The sequence below is a fragment of the Schistocerca americana genome, chromosome 3, assembly GCF_021461395.2.
Source record: "Schistocerca americana isolate TAMUIC-IGC-003095 chromosome 3, iqSchAmer2.1, whole genome shotgun sequence".
Classification (NCBI taxonomy): domain Eukaryota; kingdom Metazoa; phylum Arthropoda; class Insecta; order Orthoptera; family Acrididae; genus Schistocerca; species Schistocerca americana.
The window spans coordinates 690082185-690105892 of NC_060121.1; the positions used below are offsets into that span (position 1 = coordinate 690082185).

At 44.3% G+C, this 23708-nt stretch overlaps 1 protein-coding gene across 1 annotated transcript in view; it reads left to right on the forward strand.

Annotated features, from left to right (window-relative positions):
- LOC124605468 (venom carboxylesterase-6-like) overlaps positions 1–23708 on the forward strand; it is a 165630-nt gene that overhangs the window by 60545 nt on the left and 81377 nt on the right. The window contains exons 5-6 of the mRNA XM_047137169.1: positions 16121–16314; positions 21309–21465. Of these exons, the coding sequence (XP_046993125.1) occupies positions 16121–16314; positions 21309–21449 (335 nt within the window). The 3' untranslated portion in view covers positions 21450–21465. The remainder of the gene's footprint in view (positions 1–16120; positions 16315–21308; positions 21466–23708) is intronic.

Here is a 23708-nt window from a genome sequence, read left to right on the forward strand (position 1 = left end):
ACCATGGATGTTTATGTGACCATTACAAAACAAATATTTCCGAAGAACCCCTTAAATCATGATTTCCAAAACTCAGCACTCGTCCAGTAATAATCAGAAGCACTAACTGCTATCGGATATAAGAATTAATGCATTTATTTTAATAATAGGGATCCTGAAATTGTGTATCTCTTAATATGTAATAATTTGCTGCAAATATTTTGAAAAAATATTTTTACAAAACTTTATTTTAATGCCGTTAATGGTAATAACATCAGTTCTTGTTCGGAGCAGCGTAATCTGATGTCAAGTAGCGACGATGCCTTGCACTCTACAGTTTGCTACGTAGAACCTACAGGATGACAAATTCAGACGGTTCACCATTCTTCAAACACATCCTGAGTTCAAAGCATCCATCTTTCCGTGAAAACAACTGATCTGCTTCCTGCATGAATCTTTGAATCTCAAGCAAGAAAATTGAAACTTTGTGCCGGTTAGGCACTCGAACCTCAGGTACCTTGTCTAGGCTACCTCACCCTGCACTTGAAGGTACTAAAAGGGACACACTTTGCTAACATACACGAAGATTTATAAAGCGCATTTACCACCGTAAGACTGCATCGCATCTTGAGAAGCGTCCACTGATCACTGGTAACTTTTTCAGTCGTCAATCTAACTCACTTCCGGATTACATACATACATTTTTAAGATAAAGAACATAACCTTAATGTCACTGGTGTATATAGGTTATTCAACAATCTTTAGATAGCTTTAAGATAACAGTACAGCAATGAGGAACCAATGTCAGTTTGTAAAGATAGCACAGATCATCTATGGAGCAGCTTCATAGTGAGATGGACGACATGTCATGGGACAAGGAAACAGTGGCACCGGTTGTTCATTGAAGAATGCTTTTACATTCTTCGTCAGTGTCCTGCCGCAAAAGGGGACATACGGAAGAAGGAATGTGGGCTCTGAAGCCTCAGTGACGGGCCACTTATTATTCAGGTTGCTCTAAAAATGCAGAAGTCAGCATCGTCCAATTTTTTCAGTGATGCTGTATATCGTCATACTTGGTGTTTGCTCGCTGAATAGTGATACGCAGGCTGCTACATAGTGGTCACCATCGTAACGTCTTCCGTGTACTCTGTCGTCACTGAAGAATAGGTTAAAGCAGAAGCAGAATTTCAACGCTAAATTTTGCCAATCTGCACGCCACTGAAGTCTTTCACTTAACCATGGTGCTCTGAAACATCATTGCATTCCGCACAATGGAAACTGACTTAATGGTTCCGGTTCATCCTGCAGCAGATGGCACCGATGCATCGTGGCAAGACAAGATCCACTCTGGCTCCAGCGCTCCAGAGTAAAGCCAAGAATGGTTAACTGGGACCATATGAAATTCACTGGTCCCTAATAAAAATCATTCTCGTAGCATATGCCCTGTGCGAGCAAAAATGTAACGTTGCTTCAATCGATTTCCTGATGAATCATGAGTCTACTTTGCTCGAACACTCTCGCATGGTCATGTTGCATCCGTGCACATCGACATCGTATACTAGTTCTTGCCAAAATTTCCACAGCTTTTGACTGTTATTTAGTGACAGTTTGAAGTAACGCTGACCCTCCTGCCATATGCACTGTCTGATCAAAGGCATTTCGTTCGTTATGAGTCACTGTTTTCGCCAGTAGATAGAGCACATTATTGGTATTCTGTGTAAGGGAAATGGCACGTCTTAGTTTATCTGATAAAGAAATTGTGGATTTTCTGAATTTTGGAGACATTGTCGATGCTGTAGGTAGTGAACGTGATTTGGACGACAAAGGAGTCTTTGAAGGCGACTTCAGTATAGTGTGTTCAGGCACAGAACTATAAAACGGTTGCGAAACAGTTTCTTCACTTGCTGTTACTAGGAGTATCAAACGCATTTTGGTTATGCAGTTCATTTTAGACTAAGAAAATGGCAATAACTGATTTCATTACCAATCTTGACAACAGTTCCACATAATCGAAACGGACCTGTAAACTGACTGACACAGCGACATTTCCTGCATCATCTACCACCCAAAAGCAAAAAATATGCCTCCTGTGTACGTTATGTTTGTTCTTCAAAATCAAAGAAAGTGGGAAAACATTACGGAAGGAGTCACGTTATCTGCGCGAACAGTGCTGTGTGGCTTTGTGTATGGAACCCTGTTTTAAAATATTTAATACGAAAATGCAGTATAAATCAAAGTAGAAAGTGCTATTGTAATGAAATACGATGTTCAGCACTGATCATTAAGTATTTAAGAACTCATGTACTCAACCTATATGAATGTATGGCTTTTTAAATTTTACTGAAACAGTGTCATGTGTAATAACAAAATTTTTCCATGTTATACCAGACATATATTGTTCAACGATGTATATTAAAGAAGACAAAATGGGTTTAAAATAGTGTTAATTTTGTACTTATGTGTTTGATATTTTCCAAGACATGAATTTTAAAAAATAGCTCAAATTGCCTTGATTCTGTGGATATAGACATGTACTGGGGCAGGTAGTGAGAGTGTTAAACGAATACGAGATATACAGTACTATACTTTATTCGTGCTATCTGGTGTAATAGATTTTCATTAAAGTTTACTATTAATGCAAATGATATCAATGTTTAAATCAATCTGGGAATTGGAGTCCTTACGAAAGTACAGATTCTAACGTCGCTAAATGAAATAATAATTATTAATCATGGAATGTTACCTACCACCAGATACGATACCAATAGACAATACACTATTAATCCCAAATAATCCATACAATGGATGATCAGTATTGACCTTTTACAGAATGTTCATAAAATATTTCATAAATCAGGATTGAGGTACTAGTTAAGATAACACACACGTACTTATGTTAACATTTTTATTTAACCTAGAATATTACACAATCGTACCTTCTCCGCCGGCCGTTGTGACCGAGCGGTTCTAGGCGCTTGAGTCCGGAACCGCGCTGCTGCTGAGGTCGCAGGTTCGAATTCTGCCTCGGGCATGGATGTGTGTTGTGTCCTTAGGTTAGTTAGGTTTAAGTAGTTCTAAGTCTAGGGGACTGATGACCGCAGATGTTGTCCCCTAGTGCTCAGAGCCATTTGAACCATTTGTAGCTTCTCCTCAGAAGTAGGCACTGGGTAGTGAACGCAAAAGAGATCAATCACACTTGAGATAAAGAACGAGGATTCACCTCTAATGATTTCATGTTTTATAACTTCGTGATGAGCAATGAGGTGAATTGAGTATAGCACGGAATACTTATATTCCATCAAATTTCAGACATTTTCGAATCATATACTCCGAGCAAATAAACACTCAGTCGCAAAGCGTGGGCTCGTAAACGTGATCTTACAGGAGTCGACGTTCTAACTCGTCCCAGAGATGTTCCATTGAGCTCGGGTTGGTACTCTGAGCAAGCCAGTCCTTTTCAAAATTTTCATTGCCCACAAACTATTGCCGCACATTTTCTTTATGACACTGTACACTGTCATTCTGATACAATCATAGTCTCCGAACCGCTCCTCTAGTGCAAGCAGTACACAGTGGCATAAAATGTATTGATATCCTTAACCGCAATAACGAGACTACAACGAAAGCACGAAAAATAGCCCCACACCATAGCGCCATCTCCTCCGTACTTCACTACTGGCGACACATATACGAGGGGCGTTTGAAAAGTCGGTGCAAAAATAAAAACTATTTACATGTTTGGGGTAAACCTTTTTTTATTTTTCGACATGGTCTCCTTTTAGACTTATAAACGTCGTCCAAAGCTGTTCTAATTTGTTGATCCCTTCCGAATAATAGGAATTGTCCAAGTTTGCAAAATAGCTATTAGTTGCTGCAAACACCTCCTCGCTTGAATAAAATCTTTGTCCTGCCAGCCATTTCTTCAAATTGGGCAACAAATAGTCATCCAAGGAAGTCAAGTCTGGAGAATAGGGGGGATGTGAAACGAATTGAAATCCTATTTCCATTAATTTTGCGACCTGAACTGCTGATGTGTGTGCTGGTGCAGTGTCGTGATGGAAAAGGACTCTTTTGCGTTCCAGTCACCGACGTTTTTCTTGCAGCTCGGTTTTCAAACAGTCTAATAACGATGAATAATATGCACTTGTAATAGTTTTACCCTTTTCCAGATAGTCGATGAGGATTATCCCTTGGGAATCCCAAAAGACACTCGCCTTAACCTTTCCAACCGAACACCTGAAAACCATCCTTGCAACACTTCACACGATTCTGTTTTTGGTCAAGCGTGAGAAATCGCAGAACCCATCTTGCGGATAGTTTTCTCATGTTCCATTGTGTATGCAAACTATTATGTACCCATTCATCCGAGATGCCCACAGCACGAGCAATCTCACGCACCTTAACTCTTCTGTCATGCATCACCATATCATGGATTTTACCAATGATTTCTGGAGTCGTAACTTCCACAGGACATCCAGAACGTTCAGTATCACTGGTGCCCATATGGCCACTCCGAAAATTTTAAAACCACTTGTAAACTGGTATAATCAAAGGTTCAGAGTCACTGTAATGTTTATCAAGCTTCTCTTTAGTCTCATGAGGCGTTTTGCCTTTCATAAAGTAATGTTTAATCACGACACAAAATTATTTTCGTCCATTTTTTGACAATCACTGGATTTTCTTGATTCACACGAATGTCAAATACAAAGAAACAGACCAATATGGCTGAAACTTGGTGTGCGTTCTTTCCAAAGATGCCACTAACTAAACATGACCTTGATACGCGCCGGTGGTGCCATTTCTCGGATTTTGCACGGACTTTTCAAACACCCCTCGTAATGACAGGTGATGTTCTCCAGGTATTCGCCTAACACAAACTGTATTAAATGCATTTGCAATTGCGAACAAGGACAACCCTCAGCTGTAGACTGGCATGACGCCAATGAAAATTTGAGAGGGACTGGGACTTGAACCAGAATTTCCCGCTTATCGCGAGCCGGATGTCTGGATGTATGAGTACAGGTCTTAGACGCATGGTTCACGACATATGGAAGTTTGGGTCTGGTCGTGAGTCGTGCACGGATAGCCAAATGGAAAGGCGACCGCACGCTATAAGAGGAAAATCTGAGTTCGAGTCCCGGTCTGGCACAAATTTTCACTGTCATCATTGCATTCTACAGCTGATGGTAGTCCTTGTCCGTAGTTGCGAATGGATGTAATGTATTTCATAATGGTTGTAGTCGCCGTAGTGCCTGTTGCTCTGGACATGCTTGCATATCTAAAGGAGCTTGGCATTGTAATCAGAATAACACAGGCACTGTAATATCGTATGGTAAACCCAAATTATTCCATCGGAGTGCCAGAGGTCACTGTCGGCTCGCAGCCGTGCTAGCGTGCGGAGCTGCTCCGCGCGCCGTCCGACGCTCCGCTCTCGGTGGTGTTTACTTCCGCGTCGCGGTGTTTGTGTCTATCGAGTCCAGTACTAAAGTACACCGTGGCGCACGCGTACCGCCGTGCAACTATCAAAGTAACGTTTCAGGCCGAACATCCACGACCCAGAGCTTTCGAAGTCGAACAGTTCATCCGTGAGGATCTACGTTTGAACCCCCAGGACGTAATCGGCATACATTTTTCCATCACTGGAAGTGTTGTCTACATCAAGATGTCGACGGAGGAAATTTGCAATGACATAATTCACCGTCATGCCACCGGACTCAAATTTAAACACTCTGATGGACATATGGGTGCTGTGACAGTCGCCCATGCTGGATTCGGTCTCCGGACATTGTGGGTGTTTGAGCTCCCGTTCGAGGTGCCTCAGGAAGTGGTCATTGCCGCTTTCCAACCATATGGCACCGTCTTAGGTCACGTCGCGGAGAAGTGGCAAACATTTACGATCTACCCCGTATTAAATGGCGTCCGGCAAATAAAAATTGAGCTGACGAAACATGTCCCATCGTACCTGCTGATTGGCGGTGTGAGGGCCATCGTCATGAACGATGGACAGCCACGAACGTGCGCAGGATGTGGCCAGGAGGGACATGTACGTTCCGAATGCTTACACCCCCGTTTAATACAGACGCCGTTACGTGAAGAGACCCAGGCTTCGACGGTCACGTCCTTACCCATCACCTACGCCAAGGTTGCACAGGACCCCGTCGTACCAATCTCGATTGCGCCAGCAGCATCGTCAACACCACCCGCCGCAGCACAACGCGCCGACGACACAAGCACGGCGTCGCCTCCAGTGCTCGCTTCAGGACCGTCCGTGTTGCCGACCGAAACCGATGTTCCTGTTGGAACCATGGACGTCGACCTCGGTGTCGTGCCGACGTCTGCCTTTGTCCAGACGGGTTCGGCGTCAGACGACGGGCGACCACATTCTGATTCAGAAGGCCACATCAGAAAACAGCGGTCGCCTCGCAAACACAGGAAACGACGACGAACGCCTTCCGATGACGCCCTTTCTCAGACGGCCCCGCGAGATGTCGACCTGTTGTCTGACGGTGATCTCCCACATTGCGTCCAGTCACGCGATGCAGCAGCAACAGGCGCCCCTCCTGTGACGCCTCCTCCCCCGGCTCGGGACGTATCCTCGCCGCTGTTAACGAATGATGACGGCGGTTCCCCTGCCACTCGTTGCGGAATCCACAACACCCATTCCGGAAGTACGCGACCGTCACATGTCCACGTCGTCAGCTTCCTGGGCCGATGACGTTGAAGAAGAAGTGGAACAGACTGCCAGCGTGTCTGCACAGGAGTCCACCTCGGCGACACTGGTACTGGCACCCCGCCAGTAATTATCACCACTGCGGGACCACCGGCGGGTCTGCACTTGCCGGCTACTTCTACCGCACGTTCTGCAAATACTGAGGATGGCCGTACACAGGAATAGCGTATCGCCACGATGAATCTTGCGACCATTCGTGCCCCCCATAAACTGACCACCATCAGAGACACTATTTACTCTGCGGATGTGGATATAGCACTCTTACAAGAGGTGTTTGTGGCTGACTTTCTAGTTCCCACCGGATACAACGCCCATATTTCCCCCACATCCGACACCGGTAGCGGCGTCGCCATCCTGCTACACGACGGACTCCCTGCAGAGGACGTCATCTACCTCCCCACTGCGCGAGGTATGGCCCTCACACTGTTCGGCGTGCGTATTATTAATATCTACGCTCCGTCCGGCACTGGCCGCCGTCATGACCGACAAACTTTTTTTGCCGAAAGCGTTACACCCCTCTTCACCGGTCCGCAGGACGATTTGGTACTCGGTGGGGATTTTAACTCGACACAAGAGCCCGCGGACCAACTTCCGCGACATTCCCCTTGTACATCTCTCTCAGTGGTCATCGACCGTCTACGACTTGTTGACACATGGAAGAAGCTCCTCGGAATTCAACCGGGCTATACATTCTACACCTCTCACTCGTCAAGCCGCATAGATCGCATCTACATTACCCGCTCCCTTGCTGATGGCACACGTCATGCGGAAGTCTGGCCCTTGGCCTATTCAGACCATGATGCGTACCTCTGTGACGTCACTCTCGCCCGACAGAGAGTGTGGCATAGTCGTGGTCTGTGGAAACTCAACGTCGCTCACCTGACCTCCTCAGACTGTCGCCGTAAGGTCGAAGAAGCGTGGGCACGCTGTCACAATCGTCGAGAAGCCTATGACTCCACCTTATCATGGTGGCTCTCCTGTGCATAGCCGACCCTCAGGGAGACTCTGATGAGTTATGGGAAGGAATTAAAGGCGTGGCAAACTAATACCCTGCACTTCTACTACACCGTACTACGTGACTGTAAGACGATGCCTTTCTCGCCAGCCCGGCAGTCGATGGTCCATCGCACGAAGGCGCAGATCTCCTTGATCATGCCGCGTCACTTGGAAGGCACTGTAGTCCGTTCTCGAGCTTCTAATCGAATCCCTCAAGAACGTCCGTCGATGTACCACCTCCTTCAGGAAAGACAACGACGACGACGAGCTCTGATCCAAGTCCTCACTGATGTGGAAGGGCGGCGGCACGACACCCAACAAAGCATCGGTCGTACTCTCCACGCTCATTTTGCCGGGCTATGCGCAGCCGTACCGCATTCTGCAGCACTGATCACAGAAGTCGCTCAGCTTACTACGAACACTCTTCCGGAGGACGCAGTGCTTGACCTCCAAGACGACGTAACCACGGATGAAGTGGTAGATGCTATTAAGGCGGGTTCCGATAACAGATCTCCTGGACCTGACGGTATACCCATCGAATTTTATAAAAGTTTTCACTATTTGTTGGCTTCCACGTGGACGGCAATCGCACAAGAGCTGATATCACTGATGACAGTGGTACCGAGCGCCTTTCTAGAAGGCATTATTATCCCCGTACATAAACCGCGCGGGTTATCGAGGGTCCAGGACTATCGACCAATTACTTTGCTCAACAGCGACATGAAAATATTCACACGGCTACTGGCATCGCGACTCAAGAAGGTCGCACGTTACGTCACATCCTGCGACCAGACTTCCCTAGGAGGCGACAACAACATCCGTACGGCCCTTTGCCGTTACAGAGACATGATAGCATTAGCGCATTATCAGCGTCTCCCTGGCGACTTGACTTCACTGGACTTTAGCCAGGCTTTCGACCGTGTTGACCACTTCTATTTACGGACAGTTCTTCAGCATATGGGTTTTCCTGGCGGTATTGTCACAGTGGTTATCCGCCTGTTGAGTAGTGCAACCTCTAAAATCATGTACAATGATCGCCTAACGCCGCCCCTGGTCATCGCACGATCTGTGCGGTAAGTCTGCCCTCTTTCCACGATTTTGTATGCTTTCGCCTTGCAACCCCTGCTCCAGGGCATGCGCCAACGTTTGGAAGGTATGGATGTGCACGGCCACCTATTTTGTTGTACAGCCTATGCAGACGACATAGTACTATATCTGCGCAGTGAAGATGAAGTACGAGCAGCACTGACATGGGTGGCGACTTAAGGCGAAGCGTCGGGGAGCTGCCTCAACGTGTCAAAATCCAAGGTCCTTCTCATTGGTGAGGGCTTGCCGGAGAGATGCGCTGCCCCCCTTAGTGTCGCCACCACCATACGGTGTCTTGGACTCGATTTCACAGCAGACCTGCGCCGTTCAGCGACTATCAGTGGTAGACGCTTGCTACAGATAATCAGAGCAAATCTCGCAGATCACCGGCTACGAGCTCTCGACGTTATCCAACGTTCGCAATACGTGAACATGTATCATGCTTCCCGTATACCACACGTGGCTCAAGTACTACCAGTCCCAAATCTCCTGGCGCGACGACTGTTGATGGCTTTCGGCTCCTTCGTCAGCTCGGGGATGTTATTCAAGGTGCGGTATGAATCCTTTGCACTGCCACGAGATCGTGGCGGGGTGGGACTCATCCACGTGCCGACTCGTGTCAAGGCACTACACGTCAGCTGTCAACTAAAACTTTGGCATCGTTGCCCGCAGAGCCTTACTATCCTCCTGCTTCACAACTTTGCGCCGGACTCCTTGTCCGCTCCAGTACTGGTATCGACCATTCCAACCCCCTTTTATTACATCCAACGATTTTTCCTGGAGTTCAGTTATATCTACCGGTCCTTACCACTTATACGTTTGTACCTCACGAAAACAGTCTCCGAATTGTTACAACAGTGCCGCCCGTCTAACTCCATCGAACGTAAGTATCCGCAGTACGTGTGGCGACACATATGGAAGGCGATCCATGCGCGTTTTCTTGAATCAGACGTTCAATCAGCGTGGTACATCACCGTGAATGGCAAACAAGTTAACCGAGATCGTCTGCACCGCATCCATCTCGCCGATTCATCCCTCTGCACCCACTGTGGAGTGGATGACACGGATGTCCACCGGTTCCACTGTGGCACAGCTTTCGACGTCTGGACACTTGCGCGGCGAATTTTGGCGTTTCTAACTCGCCAGACATCGGCTCAGATCGACGTCCACATGCTTTTGTACCCCGATAAGACTTTCTACCCCTCCGCCAAAACTCACTCTGTGAATTGGATCTGTGGCCACACGATCCGCTATCTTTTTACTTCAGGCGACAAGTCTACGCTAGGATTTTGGACTTATCTCAACGAACGACACTGCGTCCTGATACGCAACCCAAGCTATAAGCAATATTTTTCCAATTTCTTACGAAGCACTTTCGATGACCCACCTAGTAGCTGGAACGTCCAAGCCCTGAGAAGCTGAAAACTGTATAAACCGAACCGAACTGAACAGATCTGCTACCCAGAACCCACGCCTACGCCATGAGAAGACACGTTTGGACGAGCTGGCATGCTGTAGGCGGAGACACTTCAGGAGCTCCTGTAAGAACTGGTCTTTAACTACAAGTCGCACGACGACTTGAATTTAAAAAAAAATAGGGTGCAGCGTGATTCATCACTCCAGATCACTTCCTTTGCATCTTTCACTGTACAGTGGTGGCGCTCCTTGCACTGCCTCAAGCGCCACTTACCACTGACTACACAAATGTGTGGCTTACGTGGAGCTGTTCAACTATAGTGAACCATTCTGTTTAACTCACTACGAACAGTAACTGTGCTAGAAGGATTGCTCGTAGTGCACAGGATCTGAAGAGTGACTTTTTTCCGTTGCTTTAACGCGACTTTTACAATCGCTTCCGCAAAGCTCGACGGTTTGTGCCCGTCAGTACTTGAGATCTGCCTGGTCTTCCTTTACTTGTAGTTGTTACTTCGCGTTACCTGTTCAGTGACATGAGTAGTCGAACTGGGACGTTTTAGAAGGATCTAAAAGTTTCTAAAGATCTGTTACGCAGGTGACATCCAATGATTAGTCCACAATCGAAGTCGCCACATTATTACACTCGCAGGTGCGTCTCTGGCGACATCTAGTGATCTGTGCCGCACTGCACAGGGATGGCCGGACACTTTTGAACAGATATTCCGTGAAAGAATGCTGACTAGCACAAATGTACTCACATTCTTGTTATGCTAATGACTTCTGACTTGTACTCAGCTCTGCACCTTCTTCTTCAGAGCCCAATTCTCGAGAATGACAACAGAAATAGTAGAAGTACCCAATGCGGACTGACCGCCTGGGAACGATTCAGTACCAAGTTATCTAGCCAGATGTCTGCAGACATACAGCGGAAACTTTGATGTGGATTTTCGAGGACTTAAGTTACCGTTGTGTCTTGATGACTTATGTTTGAACCTCAACATGAAAAAATTCTGCCTACAGGCGAACTTACGCTCTGGAACCCAGGGAAACTTCTTACGGTGAAGTTCCAGGGAAACTATGCAGAATGTGAACTTAAGTCACTGAAGTCAGCATTCTCTTAAGGTCATGAATATGGCTACAGCCTTTCCATATGGAGCGCAACATGCAAGGTTGTTCTAACGTAAGTTAGGGAGACGAGCTGATCTTCAGGACGTCATTCCCTGTAGACACTTTTCTATCAGGGCAGTTTTGAGTGATCAGGCATTGCTTTCAGTGTAACATACTTACATATGCATCTCAAGAAAGGCGAACAAGCAGTTGGAGTACATCATCACTATACAGTTGTCACTAGCACCTCCAAGAAACACGTGGATGGGTTTACGTGCAGCCACACAAACGAAAATACCTGCGCCGTTATACTGGTCATTTTCACAGAATTTTAAAGCTGTAACACGCACCATGATGCAGCAAATGTACACAGAACCAGATATAATCTAAACTGCAGCTCATAGTTGTAAGACGATGTGGTCTCCTGACCTTCATTGCTTACATATTCCGCATTCACAATCATATTCCGCACATCAAAACGCTTCATTCGAACCCAAACGCGATAAGATAAAGTCAGTGTTGTATGAATTCATGTAAACGATATGCAATTGACAAGCGAGCACACCGTGGTTGAAATACTCGAGGCTGGCGTGCACACATACATTCCAGACACAACGGTCACAGAGGCTTTTAGTTCAGGAGAGAGGCCGCACAGCGGAACGCGAGGAGCTTCAGAGGACTACCCAGCCCATGTCAGCCGGTGACCGCCCGTGTAGCGGACAGCGTGGGCCCGAGTGAAAAGGGGGTAATAACCCTGTGTTCGGCTTAAAAGCAAATTCCGCTACATTGTGTGGGAGTGGACAGCCTACACATTCTTTACACATAGCACACAGTTTCAGAGATTTTTTACAGGGAGACAGCAAACGCCAAACGCCAAAGCTACAAGTTTCCGGATTGGTCGCCTTAAACGAAACGTCATTCTCCCGTTTTAGAAGAGCAATGCTGATCGGCAGACGATATTACTGACGCCTTGAGCTGAAGGAATAATGGAAGAGACCAAAAGATATACCCCTTCACGTCTGGTGAGGAGAGGCGGTTCCATTGTCGCTCTTGGAGCGAGAACACGTAACGAGAGCATGCGTGCTCGTACGTGTACTCGAAAGAGCGAGGAACAAGTCTCTCCTCAGTACTTCACTGGGAGAGCATCTCTGTCGAGAGCAAATCAAATGGCTACTCTGTATTGATTCCTTGCGATTAAGCATTGTTCACTGTGTTTACTGACACACTTATTGTGCAGTGTGAAAGGACAGAGTTATAGTTAAACGCCTGCAAGTGAATTTTGAGTGGCATTGCGGTGGACTGGTTATCTGACTGGTGTACCACGCCAATAGTTAGACTAGGGGCGAATAGGAATCCTTGACTTCATCAAGGCGTAGGGAGAGTTTGATTGGCGAAGGTCAATCCAGATAGAACGAGAGTTATCTTATTTGTCAGCAGCGAGCGGCGCAGACAGCAGTCATCGCAGCTTACGGTATTGTGCGCTACAGCTACTGCGAGCCCCATATTTCCTCCACAACAGTACACTTCACTGCATTTCACATGCGACAGCTTCGACCATACCTAGCAACATTCTAAAGGATAATTATTCAAATTGAGTAGGCGCACCTCTCAGCCATTCTGCCAAGTTAGCAACCATCGTAAACTTTGTGTAGAAATTTAATTGGCGAATCCTATCCTTGGAAGGTAACTTCACATTCCAAAAATAACCAGGATATAACTTGTTCAGTTCATAACTAAAAGTGTCATTGTGATTTCTCAGAATTTTTGCAAAATAAATAATAACTTTCGTTAGTTTCATGTTTTTCTTACACTAACTAGCACTACTCCAGTACCCAAGTTTCCCACTAGTTACATAAGAAATTTTGTGAATTTTTGTGTCATCTCCTTACAGCGGACGACTCCAGAAGATATTTATTGCTGAAAGTTTTTCAGGTATTTATCTTTAGAACGTTAGGAGCGTCTGTCTGACTTCTGTAGTAGTGTGGGGGTGGAAATTGCATCTTGCAGGAGCCACAGGGTAAAGGGTACATCTCAGATTAATCCGTTGCGCAGAATAACAGAATAACAGATCCACCCTACGTGCTCAGATAGTCAAGAGAACACTATCGCACTCTCCTCGAGGCCACCCGAGATGGGCGAGCTGTCATGATGCCTTCGTGCCTTCGTGATCTGAGCGTAGTGAGAATCCTCTGGAGTAGCCGACGCAGGGCTTGACGGGAGAGTCCGCAGCTCGTGGTCGTGCGGTAGCGTTCTCGCTTCCCGCGCCCGGGTTCCCGGGTTCGATTCCCGACGGGGTCAGGGATTTTCTCTGCCTCGTGATGACTGGGTGTTGTGTGATGTCCTTAGGTTAGTTGGGTTTAAGTAGTTCTAAGTTCTAGGGGACTGATGACCATAGAAGTTAAGTCCCATAGTGCTCAGAGCCATTTGAACCATTTTTAACGGGAGATTGGGAGCCACGAGGCTGCTGCTATCGGTGTAGACCGTGGTTCTCGCTGGACATCGTCTAGTTCACAAGCCCACAATGTTGGTGGTGCATTAAAACACATGGTCAACCTTGATTAAACGCCCAGTTATCGTGTCCTCTTGCTCTCCTGGAACATTTTCCGTAACCAGCTCACTTCCAACTCCTGCCCATGTCAAACGCATAGTCCGACCTTTAATATGCTAACTATCCAGCGCATTCTTTAAAACGCATTGATTGTCCAATCTTGTTTCATTGCGACCCAGGCAATTTGTGTAAAAAGTTCTCAACAAGCTGTGAAATACCACACTATGAAAGGTCTCAATCCATATGGATTATATTAAATACAATAAAGGTCACCATGATGTAATTAGGTTTTTTTTATAATTATAATTTTTCCGTTTATAGAAATGTTTATGTGATTCAATTACATGTGCATCTCTGAGCGCCTTGATTCCTAAGGTGTGCTTGTCGAGATAACGTCTGGGATATCGAACCATGCAGTAAAGGAAACAAAAGAAAAATTCGTAGTAGCTATTAAAATCCATGGAGAAGAAATAAAAACTTTGAAGTTCGCTGATGACATTGTATTTCTATCAGAGACAGCAAAGGACTTGGAAGAGCAGTTCAACGGAATGGACAGTGTCTTGGAAGGAGGATACAAGATGAACATCAACAAAAACAAAACGAGGATAATGGAATGTAGTCGAATTAAGTCGGGTGACACTGAGGAAATGAGATTAGGAAATGAGACACTTAAAGTAGTAAATGAGTTTTGCTATTTGGGGAGCAAAATAACTGATGATGGTCGAAGTAGAGAGGATATAAAATCTGGATTGGCAATGGCAAGGAAAGCGTTTCTGAAGAAGGGAAATTTGTTAACATCGAATATAGATTTAAGTGTCAGGAAGTCGTTTCTGAAAGTATTTGTATGGAGTGTAGCCAAGTATGGAAGGGAAACGTGGACGATAAATAGTTTGGACAAGAAGAGAATAGAAGTTTTCGAAATGTGGTGCTACAGAAGAATGCTGAAGATTAGATAGGTGGATCACATAACTAATAAGGAGGTATAGAATCGGACTGGGGAGAAGAGAAATTTGTGGCACAACTTGACCATAAGAAGGGATTGGTTGGTAGGACATGATCTGAGGCATGAAGGGATCATCAATTTTGAACTGGAAGGCAGCGTGTAGGGTAAAAATCGTAGAGGGAGACCAAGAGATGAATACACTAAGCAGATTCAGAAGGATGTAGGTTGCAGTAGGTACTGGGAGATGAAGAAGCTTGCACAGGATAGAGTAGCGTGGAGAGCTACATCAAACCAGTCTCTGGACTGAAGACAACAACAAAAATCCAACCATCTCATCCCAGCAAATATCATAACTGGAGTTATTAGCTTGGAGTAGCTCTGGGTGTATTATCTGTTGTCAACTACAACGGTACGCTAATGTAGACAGAGACTAAAGGAAAAAAAACCGAAATACTCCATTATCGATGTGCTACATGCAACATAAGCATTCATCCAAAACTGTATTCACTGGGTACGAGAATGGCATTTTTGACGGGAGATTGGGAGCCACGAGGCTGCTGCTATCGGTGTAGACCGTGGTTCTGCCATCGAACAAATTCTCAAAAAGAAAAAAAGAAAATGTAGGAACAGAAGAAATTTAGAATTTATCATCCCGTCGGCATCGAGGCAACAGAGCACTCCTTCAACAAGCCTAGGACGGAGAAGAGAAACGTTCAGGACTTAAGAAAGGATTTCAACATCACGTGGCCTAGGAAAATCGGAGTAAACCTAAATGGAACTGCTCGAACAGGCAACTGACAAGCGCTCTTCCCGAACACATTGTCTTGACCTCTATGGTAACTCACTTCCTACCGTGTGGAGAACAAATATTATTTGCTAGAGATTTAGCATCTAATTACATAGGCTGTTCAGCAAGGTTCTGTTCTTTAGTTTGTCAATGGATATAAGATACGCATGGAAACAAGCTATGAACACGACAGGGTGTTTGAGAGCTGGTCAGATCATTAAATAACCAGTCTAGCTGCAAATGTAACTAGTGTAAAAATGACAAAGGTGATCCAACCTCACAGGCAAATGCTGCATCAGCTAATAATCAGTGCACATGAAAAGATTTCAGTCATCAGATCCTGGCTTGGTGATTTTAGGGTGCTGTTTCACTGGCTGGTCTCGGTTACTGTTTTCGGTTATAACATTTGACTATGGCATTTATGGACCGATTTTGTTACTTTTGTATCTCTCCATCATCCACGTATTGTACAACGTGAGGAAGATTCCTTATAAAAAATATTCTTTTCCTTCCGTGTTCTCGTTACAGGCCTATTCCATCGTGCTATATCCCAGAGTGGTGTGGCAGTAGCACCGTGGGCACTGCCCACGCCAGGCGCAGCAGAAAAGGCACGAAGGGTGGCAGCCCTGCTGGGATGTCCCACGGCGCCGAGTCCAGCGCTGGTAGACTGCCTCAGGGGCGTCGACGCTTACAAGCTCATTGAGACCGAAAAACACTTTTTGGTAAGAGTTTACTTCTTTTAGCGACTTTGTGAAGTCAACATCTGAGCTACATTACGCACAGCTCACCAGATCTTTACAGTCACCAATCCAATAAACTGCTGGTCCCAAGTTTGCAAACAAAACGTCGGTAATAAGTTCTTCCATGTACTGTACCAACCGTTTAATGCGTGACAAAAGTTGTTGTCCACGGACTACTCAAATATTATGGATTATACAGGGTGGTCCATTGATCGTGACCGGGCCAAATATCTCACGAAATAAGCGCCAAACGAAAAACCTACAAAGAACGAAACTTGTCTAGCTTGAAGGGGGAAACCAGATGGCGCTATGGTTGGCGCTGCCATAGGTCAAACGGATGTCAATTGCGTTTTTCAAAATAGGAACCCCCATTTTTTATTACATATTCGTGTAGTGCGTAAAGAAATATGAATGTTTTAGTTGGACCACTTTTTTCGCTTTGTGATAGATGGCGCAGTAATAGTCACAAACATATGGCTCACAGTTTCAGACGAACAGTTGGTAAAAGGTAGTTTTTTTTTAAAATTAAAATACAGAACGTAGGTACCTTTGAACATTTTATTTCGTTTGTTCCAATGTGATACATGTACCGGTTCCTTTGTGAACTTATCATTTCTGAGAACGCATGCCGTTACAGCGTGATTACCTGTAAATACTATATTAATGCAATAAATGCTCAAAATAATGTCCGTCAACCTCGATGCATTTGGCAATACCTGTAAGGACATTCCTCTCAACACCGAGTAGTTCGCCTTCCGTAATGTTCGCACATGCATTGGCAATGCGCTGGCGATTGTTGTGAGGCGTTGTTGGTGGTTCACGATAGCAAATATCCTTCAACATTCTATGTGCCGGACATCCATTATGTAAGAAGTACATCGCCATTCTGTCATGTAGTGAAATATAATGTAGTTACATCGGTAGAACATTACGTAGGAAATCAGCAGACATCGCACCATTTAGAATGCCATCGATAAAATGGGGGCCAATTATCCTTCCTACCATAATGCCGCACCATACATTAACCTGCCAAGGCCACTGATGTTCCGTTGTCCAATAGTGCACATTATGCCGGTTGACGTTACCGCTGTTGGTGAATGGCGCTTCGTCGCTAAATAGAGCGTGTGCAAAAAATCTCTTGTGCCCAGTGGCAGAACTGTACACGACATTCAAAGTCGTCGCCATGCAATTCCTGGTGCATATAAATGTGGTACGGGTGCAATCGATTTTGATGTAGCATTCTCAACACCGACGTTTTTGAGATTCCCGATTCTCGCGCAATTTGTCTGCTACTGATGTGCGGATTAGCCACGACAGCATCTAAAACACCTACTTGGGCATCATCATTTGTTGCAGGTCGTAGTTGACGCTTCACATATGGCTGAAAACTTCCTGTTTCCTTAAATAACGTAACTATTCGGCTAACGGTCCGGACACTTGGGTGATGTCGTCCAGGATTCCGAGCAGCATACATACCACACGCCCGTTGGGCATTTTGATCACAATAGCCACACATCAACACGATATCGACCTTTACCCCAATTGGTAAACGGTCCATTTTAACACGGGTAATGTATCACGTAGCAAATACCGTCCGCACTGGCTGAATGTTACGTGATACCACGTACTATTTATTACAGCGCCATCTATCACAAAGCGAAAAAGCGGTCCAACTAAATCATTCATATTTCTTTACGTACTACACGTATATGTAATAAAAAATGGGGGTTCCTGTTTCAAAAACGCAGTTGATATTCGTTTGACCTATGGCAGCACCGTCTAACAGGCCAACCATAGCGCCATCTGGTTTCCCCTTTCAAGCTAGACGAGTTTCGTACCTTGTAGTTTTTTGTTTGATGCTTGTTTCGTGAGATATTTGGCCCGGTCACTATCAATGGACCACCCTGTATTGTTTGTGGGCACAGAGCAGAAACCCGACGAAATCCGAAAAGTGCCGATTAGAGATGATACGCAACCACTATACCGACCAGATCTTCAAAAGAAATTCATTATGATGCAAAAAACAAATGTAGTTTTACAGCTATGATGGTATTGGGTCAGAACAACTGTTACACTGAAAAGTATCTTATTCGTTAGGGAAAAGATCAACCATCAACCAAACGGTGCGGTTACGAACGTCGCCCATATACACAGGCTACCTGTGATGGTTCCCGTACCGGTCACAGGCTCTTCACAACACAGTACCGCCTCTATCTGAGTTGTACCACCAGGAGTAGACGTAAGTAGCAGACCTTTAAGTGAAAGTTCTTCAACATTGTTGTGAAACAGGTAAAATTAGCACCTGACCCTACAACGTATTGTTCCTTTGTTAAATAACGACGCTCTCCTGTCCACTGCAATTGTCGCTAACAGTGCCATTAGGTCAAGGTCAGCTTAATTGTAGGTGGTCTGGAGCGACACTCTGCTTCTAAGTGCAATTTTGGTGTGGCAAGGACTACTCACTCCTTGTTGTCTAGCGGTTGTATCAGCATCCTTGTTCCATTTTCGATAGGGTCTAATTACAATGACACTTATTTCCAGCGTTCCGTCAAAAATTATGTAGATCATTCGTTTGCACATCCTCTGTGTGCTGAGTCGACGTCGTAGGGACCTGTAAAACTGTATACGCTGCCCACAACGTGGCGTAACCGTATCTACTCCCACCACAGTTACTTGGTGGTTGTTTAGTACGCACAGACTGTTATAACAAAACATTGAAGTTTTCTCCCTAATTAAAAAGGCATGTGGTACTTCCATTGAATGCTTATGCTCTTCTGTTGGTCCAGTACACCTACTAGAATAGATGATTATTCAGACTGGCGGGTCCGATTCCTGCTTTGGCACCATATGCCAAACTGGTAAGAAGTTTCAGTATGTGAGTAGGCTGTTTAGGTTTTTATGTTGGCAACGCCACGTAGCGCTCTGTAGGAAAATCACTGGCTGTGCTGTGTGCAGTTTGTGGCTGGTTGGCATTGTTGGAATATTCGCTATTGCAGTGTTGGGCAGTTGGATGTGAACAGCGTGTAGCGTCGCGCAGTTGGAGGTGATCCGCGAGCAGTGGTGGATGTGAGGACAGAGATGCCAGAGTTTTGAGAGCGGACGATATGGACGTGTGTCCGCCAGAAAAAGGAAATTTGTAAAGATGGATGTCATGAATTGATAGATATATATATGATTACTTTTGAACATTACTAAGGTAAATACATTGTTTGTTCTCTATGAAAATTTTTCATTTGCTAACTATGCCTAACAGTAGTTAGTGCCTTCAGCAGTTAGAATCTTTTATTTAGCTGGCAGTATTGGCGCTTACAGTATTGCAATAGTTCGAGTAACGAAGATTCTTGTGAAGTAAGTGATTCATGAAAGGTATAGGTTATTGTTAGTCAAGGCCATTCTTTTGTAGGTATTATTGAAAGGCAGATTGCGTTGCGCTAAAAATATGTGTCAGTTAAGTGAAGATCAGAATAAGTAATGAGAGAAATGTTGAGTACGTTCAGTTTTTCTCAGCTGTCTCGGTATAAAATAACGTAAAAGGTATACTAGCACAGTCATTTATAATTTTCCTAAGGGGACGTTTCAAGTAGAACTACAGTGTGGAGTGAAAATGCGTCCTGGACTTTAAAGTAGGCAGTTTACGCTTATTAGGAACCACACTTGCCGGCCGGGGTGGCAGAGCGGTTCTAGGCGCTACAGTCTGGACCCGCGCGCCCGCAACGGTCGCAGGTTCGAATCCTGCCTCGGGCATGGATGTGTGTGATGTCCTTAGGTTAGTTAGGTTTAAGTAGTTCTAAGTTCTAGGGGACTGATGACCTTAGAAGTTAAGTCCCATAGATCTCAGAGCCATTTGAACCACACTTCTGACACATACGGTGGTTCAGTATTTTCTTTCATTATCTGCGCTACCAAATCTGTCATTACGAATTTTTTTTAATGTGTAGAACAGATGAATGATGTAAATATTTGCAACAGGAGTAATGTTGAATCACAATAATTTATAATGTTTCCATATTCCAAAGTAGCACTGCAGTTCTGTTCGAAACGAAACAGCTTTTAGATGGGCATGTAACTGAAACTGACAGCATGTTTAGTAGCTTCTTTGCCCAAATTCGGACAAAAGTAATACTTACAAGGAAGGAGTGTAGAAAACATCAGTGCTAGCAAATATCCCGCGGAAGATCCCGGAAATGTATTTATCTTGGACGGAATGTTATGTATGATGATAGGAGTGAGAAACTCATAGAGAAGTTTGCTACAGGTAAGGAAAATAGTTATGTATAAATGTCTGTGATGTTCAGTCATACGTTTGAGGTAGAGATGCAGTATTACATATTGAACACAGTATGGGACAACAGGTAATGATACTGGAAATATTTCAAATGTGAGTTTGCCTAAGAACGTCACAGTCTTACGCACATAGGTGCAAGAGGAAAGGAAGTCTTTGCTTCGTAGCACATATTTTTTTTAAATTTCTTTTTAAACAAAAAGCTAAGAGGAAGAACATGAAAACTACGGCGACCTTACAGTGTATGTGTAGGGATTTCTTCAAATATGTAAATGTAAAATGTAATGCACTATATGTCATTTTCAATAACTAAAGTAAAAAATAAAATGTACTAATCCACTGATTCTGATAAAGTAACACAGTACGTTAAGTATTAATTCTATTGTTATCAGCATTGTCATCTTTAACGTCCTTACTCCATCTGCAGAATCTATGTTCAGTGTTATATTATTTTTTTGAAAAGAAACTTTTGGGAAGGATGCCTGTTTGAATGTAACAGAAAACATGCTGTGTCTACACTCGCCGGATAAAAACTCATGAATATATCGTTATAGTAAATGCATTTGGATGAATAAATAACAACACAAAATTACGAAGGAAGACATCCTATTTACTTCTTACGATGAAATTTTTAGATATATTTCTTACGCTGTGTCTCTCATTTTTAATAATATATCATCAAATTCTCTTCCAGGAATGGCGATTCAGTCCCCTAATGCCACTTCGACCAGTGGTGGAAGGCGAGGGAAAGGACACATTCCTGGTTAAGCACCCCGTGCATCTCGATCTTCTTACGCCTGTCCCATGGCTTATAGGAGTCACTAAGGATGAGTGATGCGTGTTCGTAGCAGGTAACACTTTTCATGTTATCGGAAACTCATATGTGTACTACATACAAAGTAATTCTTCGAACTCAGCGGAATGCAAAAGTTCAGATTCGCTAGAAATGAAGTACATGCCTCCATACTCTGTCACTAACCTAAATCCTAATCTGCTTCTTTATTACTTTACCATTTTACCTTCGGCGATGTTCAGTTAGTAAACTATTTTAGTAATAAATGTACAATTCGGCATGATTTTCTATACAAAACCTTGTAATTAATACTCATCATCCACGACCTCATTCGTATATCTAAGATCTCGACGAGATAACACTCAGCAGTCCGATAACAGTGTTAGAATCCTTCTTCCACGTTCACCGCCGTATACAATTTTATCAAAAATCAGCCAATGTGGATGAATCATGGAAGTCCCTCTTCAAAAAGAGCCATTTGACGAAATAAAATAGTACCATTGTACTAAGGAAAACTATTCGCAAGTGTACATCATGGAGACGCATTCGACAAAAGTGGAACTGAAACAACGGAAGAAAAAATGAAGATTATGAAATACGGTACTAGAATAGATGAATTACGAACGAGTACCAGAAAAGCTACGTAAGTAAAGTGCGAAAATTCCGGAAATGATATTTCGAACAGGTAACGAGCCGTAGAATACGAGCTACAGACAAAAGCAGAGACAACCGCGATGTACGATGTATCCTCTCATTTACAATGGGACTTCACATAATGTACATGATTTTAAATTTAAAGAATATTGTCCTTTTGTTTTCATATACGATACCCTTTTTATAACATCTCCTTTGATAACATAAATTTTTGTTGATGCACAGTCATCTGCTCTTGGCTTTTTCGCGACAGCTTCATTTACTGCTGTTGTACCTGCAGTAATTACTTTTGGTTTTAGAGAAAATTCAACGAACCGTGATTCAGTATCAAAAACTTTCACAAGCGTTCAGCCTGCCTGTGAAGCACTCCGTACTACTCCGTGATGCCCGTTTACTTGTTTCCAGGCCGATGCACCATTTTGTAACATTCTCGAGGCGAATATACCACTTTGTAACATGCCCTCTGTGGAATGACAAGCCCTAACTTATAACGTACTGGACCCCTTGGGCTGTCTGGCACAGTAGGTGGTAGATTTACAGTGGTGCGTGGCAGGTCCTCTTTGTGACATACCTGCACGGTGGCAGCGTAGTAAGCCTCCGCACTTTCTCGACCTGTAATCTTACCTGCCCTTACCTGCAGTTCAGCCGCTCGTACGTTATTTGGCACCCTGTAGATTCTGGACCTGCCGGCCGAAGTGGCCGTGCGGTTAAAGGCGCTGCAGTCTGGAACCGCAAGACCGCTACGGTCGCAGGTTCGAATCCTGCCTCGGGCATGGATGTTTGTGATGTCCTTAGGTTAGTTAGGTTTAACTAGTTCTAAGTTCTAGGGGACTAATGACCTCAGCAGTTGAGTCCCATAGTGCTCAGAGCCATTTGAACCATTTTTGATTCTGGACCGCTGTCGGATACCGATTGCATTTTGCTGTTGTCTCAATCAGGCTAATCCCAACTGTGATCATATTAATGGGAGTTGAAACGCCCTATCCCGACAATGTCGAATTTTTTGACTTGGCTTCCCTGTATTTCAGGAACCACTGTAGTCACTGACATGAAACTCTTAAACGACATTAAACTGTGTGTTGTGAGTCTACTGAAGAGTAATAATTGCATTTCAGCGACTGCTTTCGGAAATAATTTTTTTTAATTACACAGTTAAAATTTTGTGTATTTTTTTGCCCGTTATCCTAAATAATTTTAATTATACATAACACTATGGTCTTCGTTTAGTTCAGTAGACACGGGATATGTATGGAATTATTCCCTGAAAATTTGGATACTCTACTCGAAGTGGTTTCTGAGATTTAGGGAAAAATGCAACAGAAAATGTAAACTTTCAGGAACTGATTCTGAATTTTGAAAAGACTGTAACTCAATTAATAGATGTTTATTTTTTTTATTTTTAGTCACCCAGAAGTACCCTGCATCATACTGTATATATCAACCTCTTGATCTTTTTACAAGTTTTTTCTTCTTTTTTCTGTGGCCAAATGTGCTGGTTTATCAATGCGAACCTTCTCCATCGGTACAAGTTCTCTGATGCAATTTGCTCCACGATTAATTCCCATGTGTTGTAGCACTTTCACCCTACCAATCTTGCCATCGTTAAAAGCAATAACAGCACCACTGCCCCCCCCCCCCCCCCCCCCC